The 27638-nt window shown below is 36.6% G+C and overlaps 1 protein-coding gene across 1 annotated transcript in view; it reads right to left on the bottom strand.

Moving 5' to 3' along the window:
- Positions 1-27638, bottom strand: part of LOC126964513 (dopamine D2-like receptor) — a 64666-nt gene that overhangs the window by 10274 nt on the left and 26754 nt on the right. The window contains exons 3-5 of the mRNA XM_050807682.1: positions 11628-11737; positions 4285-4537; positions 2410-2594 (exon numbers count right to left, since the gene is read on the bottom strand). Coding sequence (XP_050663639.1) covers positions 2410-2594; positions 4285-4537; positions 11628-11737 — 548 coding nt within the window. The remainder of the gene's footprint in view (positions 1-2409; positions 2595-4284; positions 4538-11627; positions 11738-27638) is intronic.

Raw genomic sequence — 27638 nt, 5'->3', positions numbered from 1 at the left:
ATAAATTTATTAAAAGATTAAATTATAAGTTTCAAAATTGTAACACTCCTCAATTTAATTACCTATCTTTACAACAGCGTAGAGAATACAGAGATCAAGTTTTCCTTTTCAAAATATTACATGACTTAATTGATTCCTATCGTGTTTTAAGTAACATTAAACTTAACTGTCTAAAACATTATACACGTTCTATAGATACATTCTTTATCCCTGTTCGTAGAACAAATTATACTAGCAATTGTTTTATTATAAGAGCATACAACACTTATAACAATAATTATAGTCAGACATTTTTCATAGCAGCTATCCAACTTTTACTAAAAAAATTAAAGAATTTCTTATATAATAATATGTCCAACCGATATATTTGATAAATTTTGTTTCATTTGTATTTTTGTGTCCTTTTTTCGCCTTATGTTTAATTGTATATAAAATTGTAATATTTTGTATTATATTCACTCCTACTTTGTTTATATTTAAGTGGAAACTTTATTGGCTTGTGTAATATAAATTATGTGTTACAATGTGTATATAACTTAAGCTGATTGTTTTCCAATAAATAAATAAATAAATATAATGCTGTTCGATGGATTTACTTCGAAAACCACTTTATAAGCGGCGTTGAGCACATGGGATGGGTATAAAATGTTAAACTCGGACACGTCAGGACACGTGGTCTGATCGAAAATTCGTAAGACAGTCGTTGAAATTATGAATGAAAGATTTATACTACTAACTAATTATAATTCGGCTATATCAACTTAATGATCTGTCATTGGACCAGTAGTTGAATCTTTGCGATTGCGAAGCCGAAATACTGCGAGGTCGAGAGATCGAATCTCAGCCATGAAATATATTTTTTAGTTTAACTTTTTGGTTTTTAAGCTTTGTCATTAGCGAAGACTCTCCCTAAGGCGATAGTTATACTTGTATTACTATGTATTTATTATTTTGTTTAAATTTTTTATTATTATTTTTTTAAATTTAGCTACCATAAGCTTATTGTATCAGTTTTAGAGATTGGCGATGATGATGTACTAAGTACGATTTTTGGCAATTTAAGTGCAATCAGCAATTCACAAATTCAAATTCATATATTTTTATTCAAAATAGGATTTAAAATCACTTATTGAACGTCAAAAACTACCACCCATTCAAAAGAGACTGCCTCAGACCTGAGAAGAATGGGAGCAAGAAACTCAGCGGGCTTTTTTTTTAAATATAAAATATGGCTTGTTAATAAAATATGCTTTTTAATATAAAACAGAGCTTGTATTTCTGGGAAACCGTTCGTGCTCCCATGGAAATTATATTTATATCAATAAATATTATTTAAACATTTACTTTGATAGATGTGTACTGTACTGTACCAACACAATTATACAAATTGAGAAATTCGCTGCGTTGCTTCTTAATGCTTGTACAAAAGGTATATAAATATGTTGTTAATGCTTTTCCATATTGGTGTTAAAGGCACCATGTCTGATCTGCGTATGCCACTTCAAACTGTATAGTTCATTATTCTTTATTTAGTAGGCTAAGGAGTTTTGTTACTATATGATTTAAAAGATTGTCTGGCAGTTTCTTGTCAGTTTTCTCCCCATGTCAAAGCCCCTTTATGAATTGATGTAGCTTCATGACGTTTGGCAAGTGTTGTTGCAATAAGCTAAAATATTGTCACTTATATTCTTTTATCACGTAGTGAAAGCACTGCTACACTATTATCTGATTGTGTTGTTCTTACAGCAAGAATATTGATGTGAAAACTTCTTTAGCCGCGTTGGGCACTTTGTGGTAAGGGAAAATCTTATGAGTTCGTGTGACATGCTCATGATGGGCGCAATGCTTATAGCAGTATATCTGTAGTTATACAGCTGACGTGCTGTGCAACATAAGTGCTTTGTATATCTTATAAGGTGGTTGCGAAACTGAAATGGCAGTGGGCAGGGCACATAGCTCGACGGAAAGATGGCCGTTGGGGCGGCAAAGCCCTCGAATGGCGACCGCGTACCGAAAGACGTGTTGTTTGTGGTAGTGGTAGTCCCACTCAAGATGGACCGACGATCTGGTCAAGATCGCCGGAAAGGGGTTGATGAGGGCAGCGCAGGAACAATCGTAATGGCGATCTTTGGGGGGAGGCCTTTGTCCAGCAGTGGACGTCTTCAGGCTGAAATGATAAATGATGATGATATCTTATAAGTGAAATTCAATGGATTTAGGTAAAAGTTCAACGTGTATACACTATGCATTGTTGAAATAGTGTTTTTGTCTAATTAATATATTATCGGAAATAAGTATGAAAAAATTGAAATTAATAATTTAATCGTTTTTAAGCATTATGAAATTACAAGATTTTACTTCTATCAGCAGTCTCTAGAACTGTTGATTTTTTTATTTATAGACACTAACTTTTCATCTTCATCTTCGTTACTGCCAGACGCGGTGTTCGTTGGTCTGTCATCCTGCGGGGCATCGAACCGGTGCGCGGTGGCTGCATTCTCTATCACAACTGCGGTGCTACCACTCGACACCGCTGCGCTAACGGTGGTAGAAGCTTTGGCCACGCGTTGTTTCTTTGCCCTTTGACGAATTGCCTGAAAATATATTTTTGCTAAACAATACACTAAAATGGCACACATGTTGAACAACATTTTTAATGGAAAAAGAGGATAAACGATTGTACGGGTTACCTGGTGTTAAGGGATCACCGCCGCCCACATTCTCTTGCAACACCAGAGAAATCATAGGACCATTGCCACCCCACGTACGTGCCGGTGTACGTACTTTTTTTTAAGGTACCCATGTCGTATAGTCCCGCAAATACAACACCATGAAGCTCATTCCACAGCTTTGTAATACGTGGAAGAAAGTTCCTTGAAAACCGAACTGTGGAGGACTGTCATCCAGTCTGTGCACATTACTAACTATTCACATTATTACAAATGTTTCACTGATAGAATTAACTATCTTTTCATAGTGCTTTGCTTCTTCAATTAGCCTTTAAATCAGCACCTATTAAAATAGATTAATGGATAAGACTAAATAACTTAATTTAATTAATAACTTAATATTGATTTACATACTTGTTCGATCACACAGTTTGAGAAATATATTAGAGATTACCTGTATATATAATTTCATTTAAGTTAGCAATAATCCGTGTGTTCTTTTTCTCTTCTAAAATGTTGTTAGTTTTTTTTGTTTATCCTCTTTTTTGACTGCTCACATGATTTGTATATTAGTGGAAACTTTATTGGTGTTATAAATACTGTTTGTTTCCCAAAGTCACGTAGTTTATTGATTCAGTCTGCAATACTGTGGGCCTACCATAAACTCTTATTGACAACCTAAAATGAACTGCTTTGCTATTTCGTTCAACGACGTGATTAGAGCTATCTAATTTAGGTTTTGACGTCAAACCAACTGATTAAGTCGCAATGATGTCAATTGAATGTCAAAAATGATGTCAATTGAATCGCAAATTGATTTAGTTCGTTCATAAATTCGTACCATGAGGTAGGTAATATTTCAACCTAAACTGGATAGCTTATGTGTCAAAGTGAGCGATTCGAAAAAAAATAGTGAAAACATACAGCAAGGGTGAATTTTATTGATGAAAGATGAGATGAGCATACTTTATAAGACTTTTTTGTATAACAAAATACTGAATAAATACCAAAAATTTAAATACTACAGACGAGGCGTTTGCAAGAACGAATTAAAAAAAATGTACTCTGTGGTCCTGTCAAATCAAACATCAAACGGAGGTGCGTTCATAACTCGTTATTTTTCAATTATTTTTACGAAAACACTAAGCAAACATTTAATTTGTAATCATCAAAGAACTATATTTATTTATATTACTATTATTTAATAAGTACAAAAAAGGGCTTCATGGTTTATAATTGGACGCTATAAAGCGCAATTTTAAAATGTATTTTTAGTATTTTCTATGCAAAAAATAGCTAAAATCATATCATTTTAGGTTTCGAAACGCAACGTCCGAGTAAGAGAGACAAACTTATGTAACCACTGTAGAGCGTCATCTCTTTCTCACACTGACCACAGACAAATTTATTTCGTTCATTCTTCATAAGCGATCCAAACGCAGTTCAGTAAAAGTCACTTCATGGTACGAATTTTAGTGATTCAGTGTACGTACCTAAACTGAACTGCATCAGAATCGCATCGCTTATTTAAAGTTGATGGTAGGCCCTCTGATCTATATCATGTGTATAACGAAAGAAGTCGAAATTAACTTTAAACCAAAGAACTCAAACTTACCTTAAAGATCCTAAAATATAGAAAAGTCATGATGATACAAGGTATGTAGAATGAAGCGAGCGATGAAAAGATGACGTAATCGGTGCTATTGAAGAGGCACTGGTCTGGGCTTCGGTCAGGCGTGTTGTTGAGGCCCAGCACCACAGGAGAGCCGATGGCTGCAGACACCAACCACGCGATGCCTATCATCACCCACACGCGGAGGTAACTCTTGTGCTTCGCATATTTTATTGGCTGGGTAACTGCTATGTACCTGAAAATAAACAGATTGTTATTTTTAACTTTTACTTCGGGATTAAATATACAAATTTAATCTTTAGCCACGTTCATGGACGATGCGGCACCGGAACTCGCGTCTATCGGGTTCCGTCCGAGCGCTCTTAGCAACTGACTCAATCGAGCGAAATGTTGGTATAATAATACTAATTTCAGACTACAAGATCCATAACATAAATACCTTATAGTCTAACATACATATTTATATAACTTACAATCTACCTTACATTTTCGCGGCGATGTGAGGGTTCGGTAACTTCCAGTGGTCAGCGACGTCCGCGATACTTGCGGAAGGTCCAGGATATAATATGTTCTGTCGGGACGCGAACAACAAGAGAGTTAAAGTTTACCGCAATGTCGGCGGCCTTGGTGGTGTACTGAAAGCGAGAGACGTAGATATACGTCGCTGGGACTATGGGACGCAGGAGCTGGTTCTGTCCTATCGATGCTATGCCACATTGATTACGACCAGGAGGCTTCCTCTTCTTCCGCTCCACCTTAATGAAGCTATCTTTATCGGTCTGGCACTCACACATAGTTCTACAAGGGGGTCGTTATATATTCTGATTAACTCTCAATTGTATTTTACAATTTGTAACGTTTATTATACAGGACTCTGGTTGTAGCAATTACAAATATAAATATAAAAAAAAAATTGAAATCGAATGATGTTTCACTCGGACGAATGGCTCAGTTGGTAAGAGCGGGCCATGAATTCTGGTACAAATCAAATTTGCATATTTAAACACTTCTTAAATCCTCTGTTGGTTATCCTGGATTTTCTTATGATGCGGTTGGAAACTATCTTTAAAACAATCTTGCCCATTACATTACAATTACTTATTGGCTATTACATTACGCTGGTCAGTCTATGGCTTCCTACTTCATTTTGGTCACCTTTTTTTTTTATGAAAATACAGGCCGAGACGAGCAGGACGTTCAGCTGATGGTAATTGATACACCCTGCCCATTTCAATGCAGTGCCGCTCAGGATTCTTGAAAAGCCCGAAAATTCTGAGCGGTACTACAATTGCGCTCGTCACCTTGAGACATAAGATGTTAAGTCTCATTTGCCCAGTAATTTCACTAGCTACGGCGCCCTTCTGACCGAAACACAGTAATGTTTACACATTACTGCTTCACGGCAGAAATAGGCGTTGTGGTACCCATAATCTAGCCGGCATCCTGTGCATAGAAGCCTCCCACTGGCATTACTTTTATTATTATACTAGTGTTATGTTGGATGTTAGCCAATATTTAGGAATAAAATGGTTTGTTATGAGTTGAAAAAATGTGTTTGTATTGGAATGAATACCTTTATTGCATGATATATACGCAAGTAAAATAACTAAAAGTGCACCACTTAATCTTGATTTCGAAATACACTTAAAAATATATCCTACGTTTTAAATTCGCATGTTTCATCGGATTAAGGTCGTTCGGAAAGCCGGGACGTGTAAAAAGAAAAATCAACCGCGGTAATCCATTACGACATATGTTTACTTTGCAAACTTTGTAACATCGTAATCTGCGGGTATTCTGCAAATAAACAACGTCAGGATTTGTGAAATGGGAATCTTTTCTAAAGTTGTAGATCTTAGATCATTTATACGTCTAGATAAACTTTGATAGCTGTTAAAAAGTCGAAAAAAAAATTGACAGTTACTCTCTATTTTGAGCAATGTACGCACATTAACACAAAGTGTCAGCCAAGTCGTTAATGTAAGTCGTAGCCTGTCATGCACACTAACGGCCGTTCCCAATATACTATCTACAGATAGATATAAATTACTACCTTCTACTATCAGCAATTACCTGTCAATAATCTGAAGCTGTCCCACAATATACCAGATAAGTCATTCTTATCGCCTTATATTGGGACGCGTAAATTTGCAATTTCCATACAAACTTCTATCGCTGGTGAGCTTTACGTCGTCTCGTTGACAGACAGCGTGTACGGATAAGGTAAGTTACCGCCGATAAGTTTAATGGGACAGAAAAGTCAACGATAGTTACGATTTTTATCTCAAGTAAGAGATAGACTGAATATTGGGAACGGCCCTTAAACACACACGCGGAGCCGTGACTTTGAGTTTTGCTTCACGATTTTTCCTTTTGGATCAGTTTTGATATCCACGGGGGGATTGGGACAGCTTCAGATAATTGACAGCTAATTACTGATAGTACAAGGTAGCAATTTATGTCTATCTGTAGATAGTATATTGGGAACAGCCGTAAGACATTAGTCTACTCCGAGATGTCACGCAGCAAAGTTTTCTGGTGAATTTCAATTTATTTACCTATTTTAATAAAAGACAAAGTGCAGCGACACGCAATAATTCCTTTTTAAAATCGGTCCTAATCGTCGAAACAACTCACAGGACTACGCAGAACAGAATGAAACGGAGACTAATTGGCATGCGGAGCGTCCGTGATTGTGTTCAAAATATAAACGCGAAGTAAAGTTACACCAACTTTAAAATTACTTCTCCCTACCATATAATTTTGTAGTGGCAAAAGTACGATAAAGGTAAAAGAAATTAAATTTGGAATTAGTTTAATTCGCGTTTATTAATAACACACATGATGTCTAGCAATTTGGATGCAATCCATTTAATATCATCGGCACAAGTCAAACATCGACCAACTCAAACACCGACATAGACGCACACACACCGCCTTCGCAGGCGTAGGCGCGTTCAACCACAGAAAACCACTGGCACTCGTCACTCTGACGATGGCCAGCGACCCGCGAATTAGGTACAACCAAGCACACACATTGTTTTAATACCCGACGAGACGTTAGTCCTCGTCCTGTAATCGTTTCACTCCACTCATATCGCACACGGACTGACTGACGGACCGACATTCACAACCACAAACGCACTCCACAAACAGACACGAACACAAACATATATGTACACAAACATTTAGACTACTTACATACATACAAACATACATGCATACATTCATACCCACATACATACACACTTACATACGTTACACAATACATCACCACACTCGCCGGCGAGTGTGTTCCTCTCATTATTTCATCTGTCATCTTCATTTTCATTCTCTTTTGTTCTCACAAGCACACAGCCGGTCTGAGGTTCGAGTCTCCTTAAGAGACGCACCGCGACTATTGTTGCGTAGTCTTTGCGGCCTCCACGGCCCACGTCCTATTCGCTGTATGTACTATTACTGTATATATGTACTGTATTGTACGGAATGCTTCAGTTTTTAGGAAACTATTCAGATATTTAACCCCATACGTTATATAATGTAAAATATTAAGGAGACGATCAATAATTTTAATTTAATAAAAAAGATACAATTTAAATGTTGCTGATGACATATGCATAAATTATTAAATGCTCTATGGAAACTATAATTAAACAATATTTTCTATCAGGAATATTATTTTATTATAACGCTTTAATACTTATACAATAGAAATTCTTTTTATTTTTATTACTGACTATTTCCTTATAGATTAAATTCAATAGAGCGAAGAATATTGTGCACTTCCGAGGGTAGATTTGAAATTAGAAAAAGATATCGAGAAGTTCTGTAATTAGAGCGATTTATATTAAAGTGAGCTTCCATTATATCGTACTGGTCGAAGATATTGCTCTTTAGATAAATGATAAAGAAAATTGATACTTAACAGCACGTTCACATAATTCACGAGTTCTTATTGCAATAAAAGCCTTCTACAATATCGCCTTACAGAGTTTTATGGACCCAAATTAAAATGTTATCAATAAATCTGATGGGTAGTCTTTAAACATAAAAAAGGTAGTATTTTGATTTATTATTAAGTATTTATATTATTTATGAGTATCAATTAGTTACCCTTTAATAATTTATTAGTTTCTGGCTAATCCGAGAGACCTTGTAGTGTTCATAATAAAATACTCTTTCGGGTGGAACTTCGTAAAATCCGTGCTTAGCTGACCTCTACTACTCGGCGTAAGGAATATTCCTACCAAATTTATAGTTTCTAGGCCTTATTTTATTTATTTTATTTTAATGTTTTTAAGAAAGCCAATAGCTAGTTGTACATACATTAAAATAATTAACAAATATAATTCATTCGAGCTTATAGTAGGCTTCCACATGTACATAGGAACAAGTATAATATTATTTAATCTAACACATTACAAACGAACAACACAAGTATAATTGAAAATTATTAAATAAAACTATAAAATAAAACTTCTCGCACTCCTATCGCCAGTTGAAAGCATGATAAAAAATGAATAATTTAATTTGTTTTACAAAATGAGTTCAAATTGAATTAATACTTGAGCTAAAAAGATCAATTTTATCCGTGTCACAATGGTTATGGTTCTAGATATATCGTGTTGAGGCAATCATCATCATCATCATCAGCTGGAAGACGTCCACTGGTGGATAAAGGCCTCCCCCAAAGATTTCCACGACGATCGGTCCTGCGCTTATCTCATCCAACGTATCCCGGCCATCTTGACCAGAACGTCGGTCCATCATGTGGGGGTCATCATGAGTCAATACATAGGTGGAAATCTCTTATATATATAATATTAATAGTTATTAGTTCAAAAGGACTTTTTTGGCTTACGATATACTATTAAGTTGTAAAAAAAATATATGTTCTAATCTAATCTGTACAGAAGTTAGTATGGGGTGTTGTACGCGAACCAGCGTACATCATAGAAAGGGAATTGGTTGCATAATTATCACAAAGATATTCCAAGATATTCCCCTTCAAAACATCAAAAGATACCCCAAGACAAGTCGTTTACGATGCAACAGTTCTTAAAGGGTTGCAAAGAAATCCTGCATGTACAATAATAACCACTAAACATAAGGATAGCCGAAAACATTTTCACTCATACAAATTCTAATATAGAGAAATTCAATATTTCTGCAGTAAAAAAAATATTTTAACAAAAAAACGACCGACTTCAACAACACAATTTCAAAACAATAGATATAATATGCACTAAAAAGTTACGCTTAAAGCTAATTCTAGTTACGATTATTGTCATTTTTGGAATTGGTGTCCTTCCGCCGCGACCCGCTCTCGCCTCTCGCCTCCACACAACTCAAGCACATCTCACCTATGACTATGTATGTAGTTACAAACCTATCTTGGATGACAGCACTATTGAAAACACTATTTTTGAAGTCGGTTGTTTTAATGTTAAATATTTTTTATTTTTTGACTTATAGTGAATTTGAATAATTAAAAATATAATAAAAATTAAAAGTTAAACATTTCATGTTCTGAAAATAAAAATATGCTAATTACTTATTACTCCAATGGTTTTCAAGTGACAAAAATTGATCTCGAACTCCACAAGAATTAAAAGAACTGACTCTATTTAAATGGATAGTTTGGTTTAGTTCAAGACGACTTATCGTTCGATTTGGAAACTCATTTGAAGAAGTTCGTTCAAAAGTTTGATAGTGCTGTCAAGAAAGATTTATCATTATCGAACATTGATTTTTATTTGTGCAATCAAATTCAAATATTTTTCATATTACTCTATTGCGATTAAACGATCATTTAAGAACCATAGTAGATTATCTACAACCTACATTTACTGATGGTAGGTAAACAACAAAAAAAGTAAAAATTAATCTAAATTTTCACCTTGCACAGGATGCCAGTTAATTTATGGGAACCACATCAGCGACTGTTTCTGCCGCGAAGCAGTAATATATTAACACAATATTACATACATACATGTTAACAAATTATTGTGTTTCACAAATAAAATTTGAAAACAAAATTTTATGAACGATGCGGGACTCGAACCCACGACCTCCGGTGTTCGAGTAGCGCCTCGTTATAAAATTCTGTTTGCTTTGTTCAACTCTCAGGTTGTGGCTTCATCTACGGGATCTACTTTACAGTTGATAGCCTGCTCAACCCCAATGTTTGCATATTAGGAAATTGACTTGAGATGTCGCTCTTGTAAATCTAAGCAATATGTATTGTTTTTAAAGTGGTAACCCTCACTTCTAGGATTAATACACAAATAAAATTTGAAAAACAAAATTTTATGAACGATGCGGGACTCGAACCCACGACCTCCGGCGTTCCTCTGGGGTTCGAATCCCGCATCGTTCATAAAATGTTGTTTTTTGTAAAAAATATGTTTCAGTCAGAAACGGCTTCGTATCTAATGAAATTACTGGGCAAATCTTATGTCTCAAGCAGACAAGCACAAATGTAGTGCCACTCAGAATTTTTGGATTTTTCAATAATCCTGAATGGGTCTCCATTGTAATGGGCAGGGCGTAATAATACCCATCAGCTGAACCTCCTGCTCGTGCTTGTTCCCTTTTGTCATAAAAAAATCTAAATGTTAACGCTATGGAAAGAAAACTTCACAGTGATGTAGGTCAAGAGCATAATACAAAGGTGAATTAAGTATGGCAGTGTGAGGAAAATCGTCTGGTTCACGACGCACGTGCAAGCTTTGTTGTTTGTTTTTAATTAACCTTTGCAACACTTTCTGAATCATCTTATACTCATGGCTGCATGAGATAAGAGAATAAATAATATTAAAAGCAAAGAGTGGAAACGATCAAGAATTGTATTAGAGTAGGACGAGATACAATCAAATGCCGAAAAAAATCTGGATGCTTGGCGTTATGCGAGTTTATGGGAAAGGGAAGAAACTTTATAAATTAAAGATTGGTTATGGCCAAGATTGACATTATATTAGACTAGGAGACAATTCAATCAACTTGGCGTTCCACTAGTTTATGGAGAAAGGGAGAAACTGTAGCTTACATACAATTAAACAGCGGAATGAGCTACGTTTCGATCTTTTAACAGGGTTACAAATATGGGCGTAAAAAAGCAAATGGGTTCAAATAAAAGCTTTGAAAACGCTTTGAAAGATTGGCTTGAAGTCAACGTTCTGGATCTTTTGAGAGCTGAATACCGGTCCTCATCTAGCCCAAATCTATTCCCCTTGAACTACAGTAAACATATATCAATGCGTTTTTATTTTGTAACAAGAATTATTTCCGAAATAGGTAGTATTGTAATAATTATTAGGTGTCACCTGTCGACGGAGATGGCGACCAGGTTGAAGATACTGGATGTAGAGCAGGTGACGTCTATTGCGATGTAGCAGTCGCAAACTACAGGCGGCAGCGACCACACCCCGTTCAACTGTGCACAATAATAATAAGTCAATAATAGTCAATTAGATTTTCGACACAACCACGGGTTTACAAAACTGCTTATGTTAACATACGCAGCTTTGTGAACTAATCTAGAATATTATGGATGCCTGGGAGGAATTACAGTGTATTTTCTGCGATTTATCTAAGGCTTTTGATTGTGTTCAACATTCAGCGCTGGTCAGGAAGCTATGTCACTATGGCATAAAAGGAACTGCTCTCAATCTTCCGATTTTATATCTAAACAATAGAATTCAGAAGGTCGACGTGAATGGCAGGAGATCTCCTGGGACTCCTCTCAGTATGGGGGTAGCATGAGGGTCTATTCTTGGACCGTACCTCTTCCTCATCTATATAAATACTACTTTGTTTGCGACCAGTGTTGGCCATATAGAAGAGCTACTTCTCAAAATGGAGCACGTGAGTCTAGAGTTCGGATTAAAGATTAATCGCAGTAAAACCAAGGTGATGGTTGTAGATCGAAACAACAATTAATCCCCCGACCTCATGCAGATTGGGTACGGCGAGGTTGTGCAATATTTTGTTAATCTTGGTGCTTTAATCTCAAACAACATAGGATGCGTAGATGAAGTAAAGCGCCTTATGGCGATAACAAGAACTGCGATGGACAAATTGAAGAAAATATGGAAGAAAAGAAACATAACAAAACCTACGAAAATTCGGCTCGTCCTAACACTTGCTTTTCTCATATTTTTGTATGCTGTAGAGACGTGGTCTTTGCGACAAGTCGAGAAAAAGAATATTGATGCTCTGGAGATGTGGTGCTACAGAACTATTAACAAGAAAAGTCAAAACGTAACAATGAAAACTTCATAGACAAAGCAGAGATATCACGAAAATATCACGATTTGTACCTAACCGTTATAAAACTGCAAACCGTACTGATGCAACAGGACGGGCACTATGGGGAGCACGGGAGGGGCTTCACGTTCCAGAGATAATGAGGCCGTGTAGTACTTCTATTGTACTTAGAGTAATTTTATTGTACTCGTTCTGTCAAATTATGTACATTATTCATAAGTTGTCTATTAGTAAGCTGTGTGTAATGAGATGCTCTAATGTCTCGGGTGAACGAGAGAGGTTGAAGTGCTGTCATTTGTCAACTTCAATGAGTCGTTTCATTGCGGTGAGAACAGAACCAGTGGGAGACTCCTTTGCACAGGATGCCGGCTAGATTATGGATACCACAATGGCACCTATTTTTGCCGTGAACCGTGTGTTTCGGTCTGAAGGGTGCCGTAGCTAGTGAAATTACTGGGCAAATGAGACTTAACATCTCATGTCTCAAGGTGACGAACGCAACTATAGTGCCGCTCAGAATTTTTGTGTTTTTCAAGGATCCTGAGCGGCATTCCGTTGTAATGGGCAGGGCGTATCAATAACTATCAACTGAACATCCTACTCGTCTCGTCCCTTATTTTTATAAAAAAAAAATTGTATCCAAAAGATTTTGTTTATGGCATTACTTTTATGAACCACTTTAAATAACTGAACATTACAAATGGAAATCAATTTTGTGATCGAAATCCCATGAGGATATTATAAAGGTTTTCTTTCCTACGGAGTTCAGAGTTAGCATAATGAAATACATGCTGTAAATAAATGGAATCCGGTTATGGACTAGCAGATGAAGGGTTCCGTATTTGAAATATTTTTTAAAATATATTTTTTTTTGTGCAAAGCAATAAATATATTGTGAAAATTTTAAGAGAAATGTTCAACTTTTAACTCCTTAAGAAATGTGTGAGGGATGCGATGGCTGTTGCATGCCTTATGCTCGCGGATAGACGTCGCTTGTGGTGCCTGGATTTTCACCTTTCCAGCCGGAAAACGTCTAACGCTTGCCCCAAATATTGCCATGACGATCGGTTCTGCGCTGCCCTCGTTCAATGTATTCCATCTTGTGGGGGAGAGGGGGCTACCTTTCTAATTTATTTTAAATTTCACAACACAGATTTTTTTTGGCTTGGGCAGGCCGAGAATAAGTATGCAAATCTATAGTCCTAGTATTATGTACTATTCGCAGCACTTATCGTATTTATACGAATTAAGTGAATTACTCCAACGCTGTATGACATAATACTGTTAAAGTAACTCAATTAAAAAAAAAATTTATGTTCTTTAAGCTATGAATTTATTTTGTAATTTTCTTTACATGCACATAACTTATTTTTATCGTTCGGCAATAAGATAAAGTCTCATTTTCAAGAACAGAGAAGAAAAGGTCTACTTTACTGTTTGCTACAAATATTCAAGGGATTAATGGAACATTTTTCAAGATTCTTTATGTAGGAACCTGTATTAATTATACATCTATGTGTGTGTGTGTGCCATATGTTACATGAGAGGGTACGAAATTAAAAAGAATTAAATTAGAAAATAAAAAACGTTCGTCTGCTAAAGATTATTTATATTTATTTATTAATGACTTTCTTAATGATACCGCAGTTTGGGAATGCAGCGATGCCCTGAAACTATTCAATAATAAATGTTATTTTTTTTTGTAATAGGAGGACAAACGATCGTACGGGTCACCTGGTGTTAAGTGATCACCGCCGCCCACATTCTCTTGCAACACCAGAGGAATCACAAGAGCGTTGACGGCCTTTAAGGAAGGTGTACGCGCTTTTTTTGAAGGTACCCACTTCGTATCGTCCCGGAAACACCGCACAATGAAGCTCATTCCACAGCTTTGTAGCACGTGGAAGAAAGCTCCTTGAAAACCGCACTGTGGAGGACCGCCACACATCCAGATGCTGGGGATGATAACCTAACTTGTGGCGTGTTGTGCGGAGGTGGAATGCGGCGGCAGGAATCAGGTTAAACAGCTCTTCGGAACACTCCCCGTGATAAATGTGGTAGAAGACACACAATGAAGCGACGTCTCTACGCAACGCCAAGTGATCCAGCCGTTCACAGAGCACTGGGTCCCCGACAATTGGAGCTGCTCTGCGTTGCACGCAGTCAAATGGATCGAGCTGATACTGGGGTTTACCAGACCAGAGATGACAGCAATACTCCATGTATTGCCGGACCTGCGCTTTGTAGAGCGCTAGAATGTGGGCCGCCTTGAAGTATTGCCGTGCTCTATTGATGACGCCCAGCTTCTTCGAAGCCAATTTGGCTTTACCCTCCAGATGGTCACGGAATTGGCAATCACTCGAGATTTCGAGACCCAGTATTCCGATACTAGGCGAGGCTTTAAGAGAAGTGTTGTCGAAGAGCGGTGATACGACAAATGGGGTTTTTTTAGTGGTGAACGCGCAAACTTGAGTCTTCTGGGGGTTAAATTTGACAAGGTTCAATTTACCCCATTCCGCGACCTTCTCGAGAGAGGAATCGATAGAAGACACAAGTTTCTCCCGGCACTGGTCGACGTTTTCTCGAGAGAGACCTGCATGGCCCGTGTATACGGCATCACCAGTGCTGTCGTCTGCATAGCAATGTATGTTGGCGGTGTACAACATATCACTGATATGCAGAAGAAACAGCGTGGGAGATAGCACACAGCCTTGGGGCACTCCAGCGTTCACGAGCTTGGGATTCGAACACAAACCGTCGACAACAACTTGTATGCTGCGCCCAGTGAGGAAGCTGGAGGTCCAATTGCATAAGCTCTCGGGAAGCCCAAATGATGGAAGTTTTGAGAGGAGCGCCTTGTGCCATACACGATCAAAGGCCTTTGCTATATCCAGGCCAACTGCCAGGCCTTCCCCCTTGCTTTTAATAGCCGCCGCCCATCTATGTGTTAGGCCAAAAGATCACCTACCGACCGACCATGGCGAAAGCCGTATTGTCGGTTGTTGATCAACTGGTGACCCTCTAGGTATACCAAAAGCTGGCGGCTAATTATGCTCTCCATGATTTTGGTATTATAATCCATTGTTTCTGGCGCCCATTTTTTTAAGGATTAAGGCATACTTTTTAAAATGAAATATTTATATCATACTTTTAATAAAAATATTTGAATTTGATTTTGATAACTCTAAGCCTCAATTGATTCAAAACAAACCACTCCGTTTCCCCCGGAAAAACATATTTTTTTCAATCAGCAAAAGATAACAGTTTTATTAATGGCTGCGCAGAACAATTGCTGTGATAAAGCGATATCTTGGCAGGTCACATCGTCCCGACCTAAGGGTTACTCTGAACAAATAATGTGATCGATTGAACGCGTCCAACAGAACAATGAGTGTTTTTTACTTGGCAAAAAATGCGTAGATTTTATAAAACTATTTTGTCTTTAGTTTTTTTTATGTCAGTAAGGACGACACGAGTAGGACGTTCAACTGATGGCTATTGATACGCGCTGCCCATTACAAGTAACTTTTTGCCATAGGACTTGTAGTTTTGCCGGAAATCGAGAAAAACCGTTTCTTACCCTAAAACAACCCCCCTTTTCCACTTCCCGACCTCAGATCGCCCGTAATTTATTCGCCCGTAATTTATTTTTCCTTTCATTTTTGTTATATTCTCGTCTTTTCCAATGGGTTTCATCCTACTATTATTTTTTTTCACTTTTTATCATTTTCAAAGTCATTGGCACTGGACTATAAAAAAGCATTATTTTAATAAAGATCTAAGTATACTAAAGTACATACCATACCCATACCATAACAATATATGGGTATAGGTAAGTGTGGGGAGAAAGGGTTAAAATGCGAAACACCTCCGCGTCCCTTATTATTTTCCGAGTGAATATTGTAATTTGATTTGACAGACACCGATCCTATCTTCTCAAACAGATTTACTTTGGAATATTCGAGTCTGTTGTAACACATTTAGATTGACATAGGTTCCTGCGTAAAGAATCTCGAAAAATCCTGAATTAGGTAATCCCTTGAATATTTGCAGTAACAATAAAGTAGACATTTTATTCCCGTAACTTGAAATTAAATGAGTTTCATTTTTAATTGCCGAACGAGTTTCAAAACACACGAATAGTTTTACTTTAGTTACTTTAAAGCTTAGATTAAGGATTGATCTCCGCTGCGCTCCAACTAGATTCCGCAAGCGTAGTTGCAAAGTGCCGCAAAACTTTACTACGCCCAAATGGGTATACTCGAGCCAGTCTCGAACAATGTGTTAAGTGGACGTGCCACATGTTCGGTTAACAGAACTTGTCACTTTGCTAATAATTAAAACTAAAATGCGTAGTAAAACCTTGTAAAAATAATACTACAAGAAATAAGAAAGACACTGGGATCACATATCATCAGTAATTATTTTGTATTTTATTTTTTTCAATGTAAAATAACACGATGTGTATGTTACCAAATTCGAAAGATGCCATTGAGTGTCAAGATGTCACGCACACAAGCATCTAATAGTTGCGGTAATAAAGAAGCTATTGTTCTTAATTGTGGCAACTAGTTGAAGCGCAGCGGAGACCAATCCTTAACCTAAGCTTTAAAAGTATTTTAATTTTGTCATACTGCATTCAGCAACTTTACAAGAATCGTATTAATATCATTAGTGCTGCAGAGCTAGGCAATTGGCATACTTTATCACTTAGGTCGTAGAGAATCATCAGGAGAAAAATTTAAGGACGTAAACATATTATCGACAAAACATATTGTTGTTTCTGAATAAGTTGTTGGTTCATGAAATGGCGCCGCCTCATCTCTCAGTCAGTCAGTTTTCTTTGCGTATAAAATTCTACAAGTACTAGCCAACGTCCGTTTGTACGACTAAGCAGATATACCGAACAAAATTTTTTTTTTAAAACCACTCGTGAGCTGCATCAGAGAAGCAATAAGACAGAGCAGTAATTCAGAACCAGAATGACAAAAGCTGCGAAACTGTAAATAAATATTGGAAAACGGCGTAATATAATGTTAAAACCATTTTAGTATACAGAAAAAACTTGCATCGAACAAATTATGTTGATGAAAAACACCTTCTGAAATCGGCAAGTGCCCCAGGGCACAGATACACCAAATTCGAAAGTGCCGTACGGCACACTATTACCTCACCAAGTTCTGACCCTTATTTTGTTTCTAAGTTGGTTTATTTTGCATGATCTCATAGCTTGTTTCGATAGCTTTCAGATACATTCACTCAAATCATCGTAATTATAAGCAATCTATTGCTACACGTAAAATAATACGCATTGACAGAACGCTGCGCGAGCGCCAAAATCACGCCGATCTGAGGCATACCGCGCGCAATTAGAATTTCCCGGAACGGACAGGTAAAGATAGAGAAAACCAAAATAAAAAGGATGACTGTAAATCAATGGTTGATAGTGAAGAATATCGCAAATACAGACTCTTTGGAACTTGCTGGAGAACCTTAATTTTAAATGCCACTATCTACATAATTGTTTCGAGTCTCCAGCAGGCGTTGGCTGAGAGACCAGAAGAACAACATACCCTTGAAAGAAGAACCAAGAAATTAGATCTCAGGTGGACTTCAGTGACGTCAAATAGATATTATAAAGTGCAAACATATTTTATGCGACAACAATCCTATATATTCACAGATAAGCTTAGTCAACACGAATAAACTACCTGAATAAATATATTTTTAGTGTTTTATTATTGATTCCTTAAGTCCAGAATAATTTTGCCTTGGTTCGTAGTTGATACGTCCGCGTCGCTCTGCAATGTTCTTCGTCCTCAGGCTTTCCAGTCCATGTACAGGCCAAGGCATTTGTCTTCTTTTTGATCTCGCTTTGTGTTTTCCTTACTGCGAGATCCGAGACCGCCTCTCTGTATTTATGCATTAAGGAGTGTTTCTCGTTGCATGACCATTTCCACCACAAGCCAGAGATACTTGTATATGTAAGGAACAATATATTCTACACGCATAGGTTTCCGCCGGAAGAATTAAGTTAGTATTTCACATTTTTTTACTACAGTAGATAATATACACTGGCCTTCAAAAGTAAGTATCACACTTTTAAAATTGTGATAACGTTTTAAGTTCACAAGATATACTTTTGAAATAAAAAGGACTCCAAAGATAATTTAATTTTGTACATAAAAACTTTATAGTCGGTAACCTTCTTTTAAGAATTGGCTGAAAAAAAACTTCAAAAACAAAACCATTACTTTTTCAAAGTGGTCGTTTCAGAAATACAATTTTTCCATTCACACTCACACAATTTTCTTTCTGTTTTAAATTTTTTTCAAGATCGATGGGTCTTGTTTTAAAAATTTATGCTAAAAAGCACATAACATTTATTTATCATGCCTCTTTCAGTTGAAGAATGTGCTAGGATCATGGCTTTTCTGGAACTAGGCATCAGTATGCGTCGCACTGCAAGAATGGTGGGTGTGATGGTACGAACGGTCCAGAAGGTAAAGCGAAGGTACGAAAAGACTGGACACCATCTGAGGAGACCTTGTAATGGCAGCCCCAGGTGTACCAGAGCCTGAGAAGATCGTTATATTATTTCCACTATGTTAAGAAATCGCCACCAAAATGCAGTTGCAGTCCAGCAACAGCTACTTCAGACCCGGAGGGACTACATTAGTGACAGTACAGTGAGAAGAAGACTTGCTGAAGCAAATTTGAAACCCGGAAGACCAGCGAGTGGCCCAAAACTCGAGAGACAGCATCGAGTAGCGAGACTGCGATACGCCCGTGAACACATGCAGTGGGATGAAGAAGAATTGTCAAGAATTTTGTTTGCAGATGAGTCTCGACTCTCCCTTTACACTTCTAATGGAAGGCGAAGTGTTTACAGGCGACCTGGTGAGCGATACCTTCAAGCCTACATCTCAGAAAGAGTCCAATACGGTGGAGGCAGTGTACATGTTTGGGCTGGCATTTCTTCAGAAGGTCGCACAGAGCTAGTAGCCATAGAAAATGGCACCCTCACTGGGCAAAGATATGCTCAAGAGATTCTCAATGAGTATGCAGGGCCATATTTATCAAATATGGGTGATGGATCGATGCTAATGCATTATAATGCCCGGCCACACACGGCTCATATCGTACAAGAGTATATTCAGGAGGTCGATATCAGCGTGATGGCTTGGCCATCAAGAAGTCCTGATCTCAACCCGATTGAACACGCCTGGTATGAGCTTGGGAGGCTAGTCAGAAATCGCACACCACCACCTACTACCCTCAGGGCACTAAAGCAGGCCCTGGTAGAAGAATGGGAGAATATTCCCCAACATTGGCTCCGAAACCTAGTGTTCAGTATGCCAAACGGGCTCGAAGCTGTAATCAGAGCTCGAGGAGGCAATACCAGTTATTAAAAATTAAATAACATGTAATACATTTTAGTTGATTTTTTTTACACTAAACTAAAAATGTCTATTTTCATTGTTTTATCTTTTTTAAGTTAAAAATGTTACTAATGTATAATTTTAATTTCTAAGAATTAAAGCCTATAAAATTTGCAACAAAACGTTTTTAATCTTAAATCTCTACCTTCTATAGTTAAGAAGAAAAAAATAATTTGAAAAGTGTGATACTTACTTTTGCAGGCCAGTGTATATCTATATAAATGGACCCGTATTGGCCTCCCCTAATCTGTTTCAGTACTTCAGTTCTTTCTTTTTTGCTATCCAGCGGTTTCTTCTTTTATCTGGCCATTGAACTGAATGGACGTGCTCCATTAACGATCTCCGCGAATATTAATTGAAATCTTCTTATTCTTTTTAAATCATTAATTCAAACGATCTAGTCCAATGTGTAAAAGAGCATTTCATAAAAACTTGACATAATATATGAAGGCCACGTCCATATTTGAACAATTTAGAACTTTATTGAGCAAACTTTATTGAGGAGGCCTTTGCTTCAGCTCATTTAACTGAAAGCCTCTCTTTGGTCGGTTTCAGTTTTAAGTGATGTAGTTAATAGTTGTGAATAATATTTTTTCAGTTTATTATCGTTAATTCATTAAAAAGGTTAAGTTAAAGGTTGTTAGAGTATAAATGTAAGAAATGGAGTTTCAAGTATGTTATTAAAAACACAAAGGAATCTTTTTTACATTGAATTAAACTAGATACCGCATTACCTAAGAATAATAACTTTTTTATGAGTGGATGTTTCAAATTTCAAATTTTTTAACATACGCTTCGTGTTATTTTACATTGAAATCAATAAAATACAAAATACTATAGATATGTGATCCCAGTGTCTTGCTTATTTCTTGTAGTATTATTTTTACAAAGTTTTACTACGTAAGGCGGTATTTTAGTTTCAATTATTAGCAAAATTTAACAGAACATGTTCGAGTACGCCCACTTGGGTATAGTATCAGTTGCCGCACTTTGCTAGACCATTCCTTAATCTAATGAATTACATAAAGATCTACTATACGTAACTCGCGAGTGGGAATTCTGTTAAATATGTATCTCGGATAGTAAAACGATAGAATATCATAAACTGTATATCAATACTAATATTATAAATGTGAATGTAAGTTTATTTGTTACGCTTTTATGCCAGAGCTACTGAACCGATTTTGATGTAATTTTGTACAGCGATAGACTAGAGCTTGGGAAAGGACATAGGCTACATTTTATCTCTAAAAAATCCATGATTTCCGCGGTATTTGAGCAAAACTGAAATTCACGTTGATGAGCTATAACTATACCAATAGTAGGTTTAGTTTGCTATAGCAATCTTCCTCGAAATAATATTCATATTATAATACTTTGGGAACGGGAGCGAAAACGGGAACCAGAACTCGAATAGTCCTATTCCAGTATTAAGATTATGTTCAATTAAAAACTTACTTATTATTTAAAAAAAAAACCTTTATCTACGCGGACGAAGTCGCGGGTATCAGTTAGTATATATATATATATATATATATATATAGTTGGAATAAGTCTTTAATTAATTTTACCTCTTCTTATAAAATGTATTACTAACACAGATATATCTATTTAGGTGACACCGAAATTATAGGTGCAAATTGAGATCAAGTTACAAAACGGACATAAACAGAGCATTATATACGTTTTAGCACATTAATATTAAAACATGAAAAAGACAAGAGAGTAATTGAAGGCAACATCAACAACAAATTTCTTCTAAAATAAATTTCGTCTTCTTAGTGGACTTCTGAGTTGGAAAATGGATCGACAAGTTAGATCCAAGCTCGCCCGCCTACTTGAATTTAAATCATACGCAACCAAATCAAATCAAAATCACTTTATTCGTGTAGGTCAAAGAACTGGCACTAATGAATATCAAAAGTTATACTTTTTAGGGTTCCGTAGCCATATGGCAAAAAACGGAACCCTTATAAATTCGCCATTTCTGTTTGTCCACCCGTATGTCACAGCTACTTTTACCGTTGAAACTTAGTAAGTAGATGTATTCTGTGAACCGCATTAAGATTTTCACACATAAATAGAAAAAAAGAACAATAAATTTTAGGGGGTTCCCCATACTTTTTACCAGTGCTAAAGATGCCGGCTAGATAATGGGTACCACAACGGCGCCTATTTCTGCCGTGAAGCAGTAATGTCTAAACATTTCTGTGTTTCGGTCTGAAGGGCGCCGTAGCTAGTGAAATTTATTGGGCAAATGAGACTTAACATCTAATATGTCTCAAGATGACGAGCGCAATTGTAGTGCCACTCAGAACTTTTGGGCTTTTCAAGAATCCTGAGTGGAACTGCATTGTAATGGGCAGAGCGTATCAATTACCATCAGCTGAACGTCCTGCTCGTCTCATCACGTATTTTCACTAAACAAAACTTAGAACTGAAACTCATATTTTTTTATATCTGACCCATCTATAGGGGGTATCTATAGATAGGTCTTCTAATTTATATTGAGTTTCCTAATATCATTTTTTTCTAAGCTGAATAGTTTGCGCGATAAAGTGGTTAAATGTGTCCCCCCCTGTAACTTCTAAACTAAGAGAATAGTAAAACTAAAAAAAAATTATGATGTCTTAAAAGAAATCCATGCAAACTTCCACCGAAAATTAGTTTGAACGAGATCTAGTAGGTAATTTTTTTTAATACGTCATAAATCGTATTATCACTATTATTAAACCATCGATCGAATTTACAACAAACTACAAGAATTTTTATGTTATTTTACTTGCTGCTACGGAACCCTTGATGGGCGACTCGCACTTGGCCGCTTTTTCAGCATTTACCACCACTTCGGAAATGGTTGAGCTTTGATTCATTGCCATTCTTTTATATCATGATTTTAGAGCTTCATCGTCAATGACTTAAACGAGTAATTTAAAAAAATAATGTAAATTAATAAAAAAAATCACAAGAGTTACTGAGCATCAAAACCTTTAAAGTTTGTGTCAGCACAGTTCACACTTAGCCGCTTTTCACAATTTGCAATTTGCTAGCAAACTATGATTAATTGAATGCACCTGGGTGTCGAATCAGATCAGATTTAAAGCTCTCTGATTTAATTAACAGATAAGTCTAATTGAAGCTCGACTCTTTGCAGGAATATGCAGGCAATAGTTGGAAATTCTCACAGGCCAGGAGCTCAAATGTTCCACTTGTGTTTGTAGTGAATAAAGTCAGAGGTGATAATTGTACTTCGTCTACTGAGCTAGAGTTCCCTGGCTCGAAGCCCGGTAGGTCTAATCATTTATAAGATGAATATAGATGTTTTTTTTCTGAGTACCTAATGGATGTTTATTTGTATTTATGTATGTTTAATTAAGTATATTATATTAAATATATCGTTGTCTTACTACAAGGCTATGCCTAGTTTGGGGCAAAATAATTTGTGTAAAAGTGTGTCAATATTTTTTTCTGACATACTGATAAATATTTATTTTAATTTTAATTCCTACCTAAAACCCACATCAGTGCCATAATCCCTACGCGTTAAACATTTACGCCCTTATTCATAATGGTCCGCTAACTTTAAACAGCCGCTTAGGAGTGTTTTTTCTCATTCTGACTTAGGTCAATAGAAGAAGACAGAGTGAGAATTAGCAATGCTTTAAGTTAGCAGACTATTATGAATAAGGGGGTTAGTCTCACATTTGACTACTAGCCCACCAGCGAAGTAGTTAGTTTTTATTATAACAAAATATCAGCCCTATGAGCTGAATGAGTTACGATGAAGCATGGCCAGTTTATACTCGTGGAGTGTATAAAGCAAAAAGTAAGTAACGCTGTTTCGGGATATAGTCAAAGTCAAATAAACTTTATTCAATGAGCGTAAATTTTGCGTTTTTGAATATTTCTTTTAAATTTCTGAATTTACTATAATATGTTCGCAAAAAGTTGAGCTCGTGAGAAGAACATACGAGAAACTCTTTTCAATCAAATAGATGGCTGTACTAAACATAACACATAAGTTTGTAAGGGGCTGCATCCAATATACGAATCGTGTTTAAATAATATCTATTAAAAGTATTAAAGAATTAACTGTATATATATAAATTATCATATTTTGGATGCATCAACCTGTAGAGTTGAATTCATTGTTTGCATTCATCATTCGTAACAAGATGAGTCAAAATATAATGACTTATAACAACACGATTTATTAAAAGAGTAAAGTTATTGCACTAACTCTCCAAAGAAGGAGCTTTGGACAAAACCCACGATTCAATCAGAGATATATTGAACATCTCATGAGTCCCCATTTACCAAACGAACAAATAACTTTAACTTAACGTATTTTATGTTGCTCCTTACAACAGTTAAAATGCTCTTTAGATATTTGGTTCGTCTAATGTTCTGCTAAAACACGTCGTTTAAGGTTTCTTGCAACTTGCTCACGGCTTAATGGTAACTGTTAACTGTAAACATTAAGCTTAAATAATATGCTGAGAGCTTTCAATATGGTTTAAAACTGTTTAGAAACCATTGAACATTTTATCTATATTCATATTAAAGTAGCATTTATTAAGCTTGCCATAAAATGCATCGGATTTTCCAAATTTAGACTGTGGCCCGTGTTTGCGAGAATTGTTTATGTTTAAATGTAGATTATATTTTTTTCTCAACATACACAATTTTTCTTGCAATTAAGGCTGGGTTTATCAACTAACTTTAGCAATAACAAACATCTGAAAACCGCCAAATATTCGCCGGTTAAAGCTATAATTGTTAATATTAAATAGTGAAATAACGACCAGTACCCTAAACCGGAGAGCATGTATGAAAGGAATAATGAAAGTGGACGAAGCGAAAGAAGTATGTAAGGATCGTAGCAAGTGGAAAGAAGTGGTCTCTGCCTACCCCTACGGGAAAGAGGTGTGATTTTATGTATGTATGTATGTAATAACGACCTGTCAATAGTTCCAAATAAATATTCGATATTGACTGAACATTTCACTTTATAACTTTAAATATACCAAGGAATACGATGTTGCAACAAACAACAGTTAAATTTGACTTAAGCAACAACTATAACAGCTGATATGAATATATGATGCAATCCAGCCAGTTATGATAGGACGTGGAAATATATATACTTGGATAGTATAACATTCATATTCGTTTTTATCGTATTCAGAATGATTTGTTAGCAGTATTATATCTGCACACTCTAATTGGCTGCATTCATGACATCGCCAAGCTAATATATAAATAAAAACCAGAGAAGAGATCTCGTTTGAAATCATTATGGCTGAATGAACGAAATAAAATTTTTAGAAATCTTTTCATTCGGATGTTGAACTACAGAAATAAAACAAGAGAAATAAAGGTTTATTGTCGTATCTATAATTACATTATTATTGTCGTATTCTCTTTATCAGTAGTAGCACTGTAGTCTTATATGATTATTTTTTCTGATGATGTCTCTAAGCTTCTATATTATCAACGTGATAGAGCTTAGAGACATCTTCAGAAAAAAAAGCGACTACATCACTCACTTTCGATTCGCAGACGATTATACGTAATCATTGCTGACACCATAGATGACTTAAGCCATATGATCGACGGCCTCAATACAGCTTTTCAAGTAGGTCTCAAAATGAACATGGAAAAAATGAAGATCAAACGAAGATCAAGAATATCCATGCACATACTCCCGTAACAATTGGGACAGTACTCTCGAAATTGTTGACGAGTACGGTAACCTTAGACAAATAATCCAGTTGGGAATGACCAAATTCAGGAAAGAGGTCACTCCGATCCAACTCGGATGGGCAGCATTCGGGAAGCTCCTTAAAATCTTCTCGTCCAAAATATCACAGTGTCTGAAGATAGAGGTTTTTAACTAGTGCGTGTAGCCAGTGATGACATACGGAAAGCAGACGTGGTCGCTAAGTATCGGCCTTATGAGGAAGCTCATTGTCGGTCAGAGGGCAATAGAGAGGTAATTATCGGAGAAACCAGAAATGAGGAGATCCGTAGGAGAGCCAAAGTCACCGAATAGCCCAAATGGTTGCAAAACTGAAGTGGCAGTACACAGCTAGACGGACAGATGGCCGTTGGGACAGTAAAGTCCTCGAATGGCGTCCACGTACGGGAAGACGTAGTGTTGCTAGGCCCCCCACAAGATGGATCTTGGACAAGATTGCCGGAGTATGTTGGATGAGGGCAGCGTAGGACCGATCGTCATGGCGATCTTTGGGGGTGGCCTCTGTGCGTAGGGAAAGGACGTCTTTCGGCTGAAATGGAAATTTAGTTCGGGATCACCACAGTAGAGAATTATTTGCATGATTGAAGAGGAGCTCAAACAAGCCTACGGATCACCTGATGTTGTGTGAAATGATAACTTTCACACACACTTCACAGTTTCCGGCCTTTTAAAAAGGTGTACTCGGTTCTTTGAAGGAACCTATGTACCATTTGACAGTTAACATTAAAAATTTATGTCTCTAAATAGAAAGTATACAAAATTATAAACTTAACGTAGTTTATTAATTATTCGTTAAAATATATTCACATTATGTGTCTTCATGTTTCATATAAAATATACTCAACGAAATAAATCTTTCTGATTAGTTTTCCTTATATCCTCACGATTATCCAAATAGTTTGTCGTTATCAAACTCATAGGAAATCATTTGTAATATTTTTCTCGCTGTCCTCAGCTTTTGTTTTCGGATTTAATATCCTTCAAGTAAACGTCTACAGCAAATAAAATTGAAAATGGCTTCTTTGTTTGTACGACTCCATATTTGCATTAATTTGCCGTTAGAAAGGTTTGCTAACTCTTTCCTTGTGAAATAACTTAGCTTTATTGCTAACCTTGGAGTATTTAAATTCCGTACATTTGTATGCAGTTCAATGCAACAGCTACTTGTTTTCAAGGTTTTCAAATTGATGCAATTATTATTCATATACAAATACACTTAAGCGGTATTAAAATATTTTATCATAATGATGTGCACAATTTATTTTTCATGTGTAGTGTGGTATATTTTCAACAGTTTTTCATGCAAAAAAAAATATATTTTTACTTTAAAGGAAAATAAGGGACGAGATGAGCAGGACGTTCAGATGATGTTAATTGATACGCCCTACCCATTACAATGCAGTGCCGCTCCAGGATTCTAGGAAAACCCCATAAATTCTGAGCTGCACTACACCTGCGCTCGTCACCTTGAGACATAAGATGTTAATTATCATTTGCCCAGTAATTTCACTAGCTACGGCACTCTTCAGACCGAAATACAGTAATGCTTACAAATTATTGCTTCATGGCAGAAATAGGCGCCGTTGTGGTACCCATAGTCTAGCCGGCATCCTGTGCAAAGGAGCCTCCCACTGGTGTCCGTAAGCTACCAAACTAGACAGCATACAGACACCAGAGTCACGGTGAGCTGGTCGTGCCACCAAATTGGTTTCGCAACCAAACGGACACCAGATGAGTAACTCTTTATAGAGCTGTATACAATTTGATGGTAGCGGCGACTGGTTGCGATACCATGGTGAAATACATCCCTAAAACTTTCCAACAAGAAAAATTTGTTGGTGTCTTTCGTTTGATTTATTTTTTTT

This window comes from Leptidea sinapis, chromosome 5 (assembly GCF_905404315.1).
Source record: "Leptidea sinapis chromosome 5, ilLepSina1.1, whole genome shotgun sequence".
Classification (NCBI taxonomy): domain Eukaryota; kingdom Metazoa; phylum Arthropoda; class Insecta; order Lepidoptera; family Pieridae; genus Leptidea; species Leptidea sinapis.
This window is presented reverse-complemented; position numbering and strand designations above follow the sequence as displayed.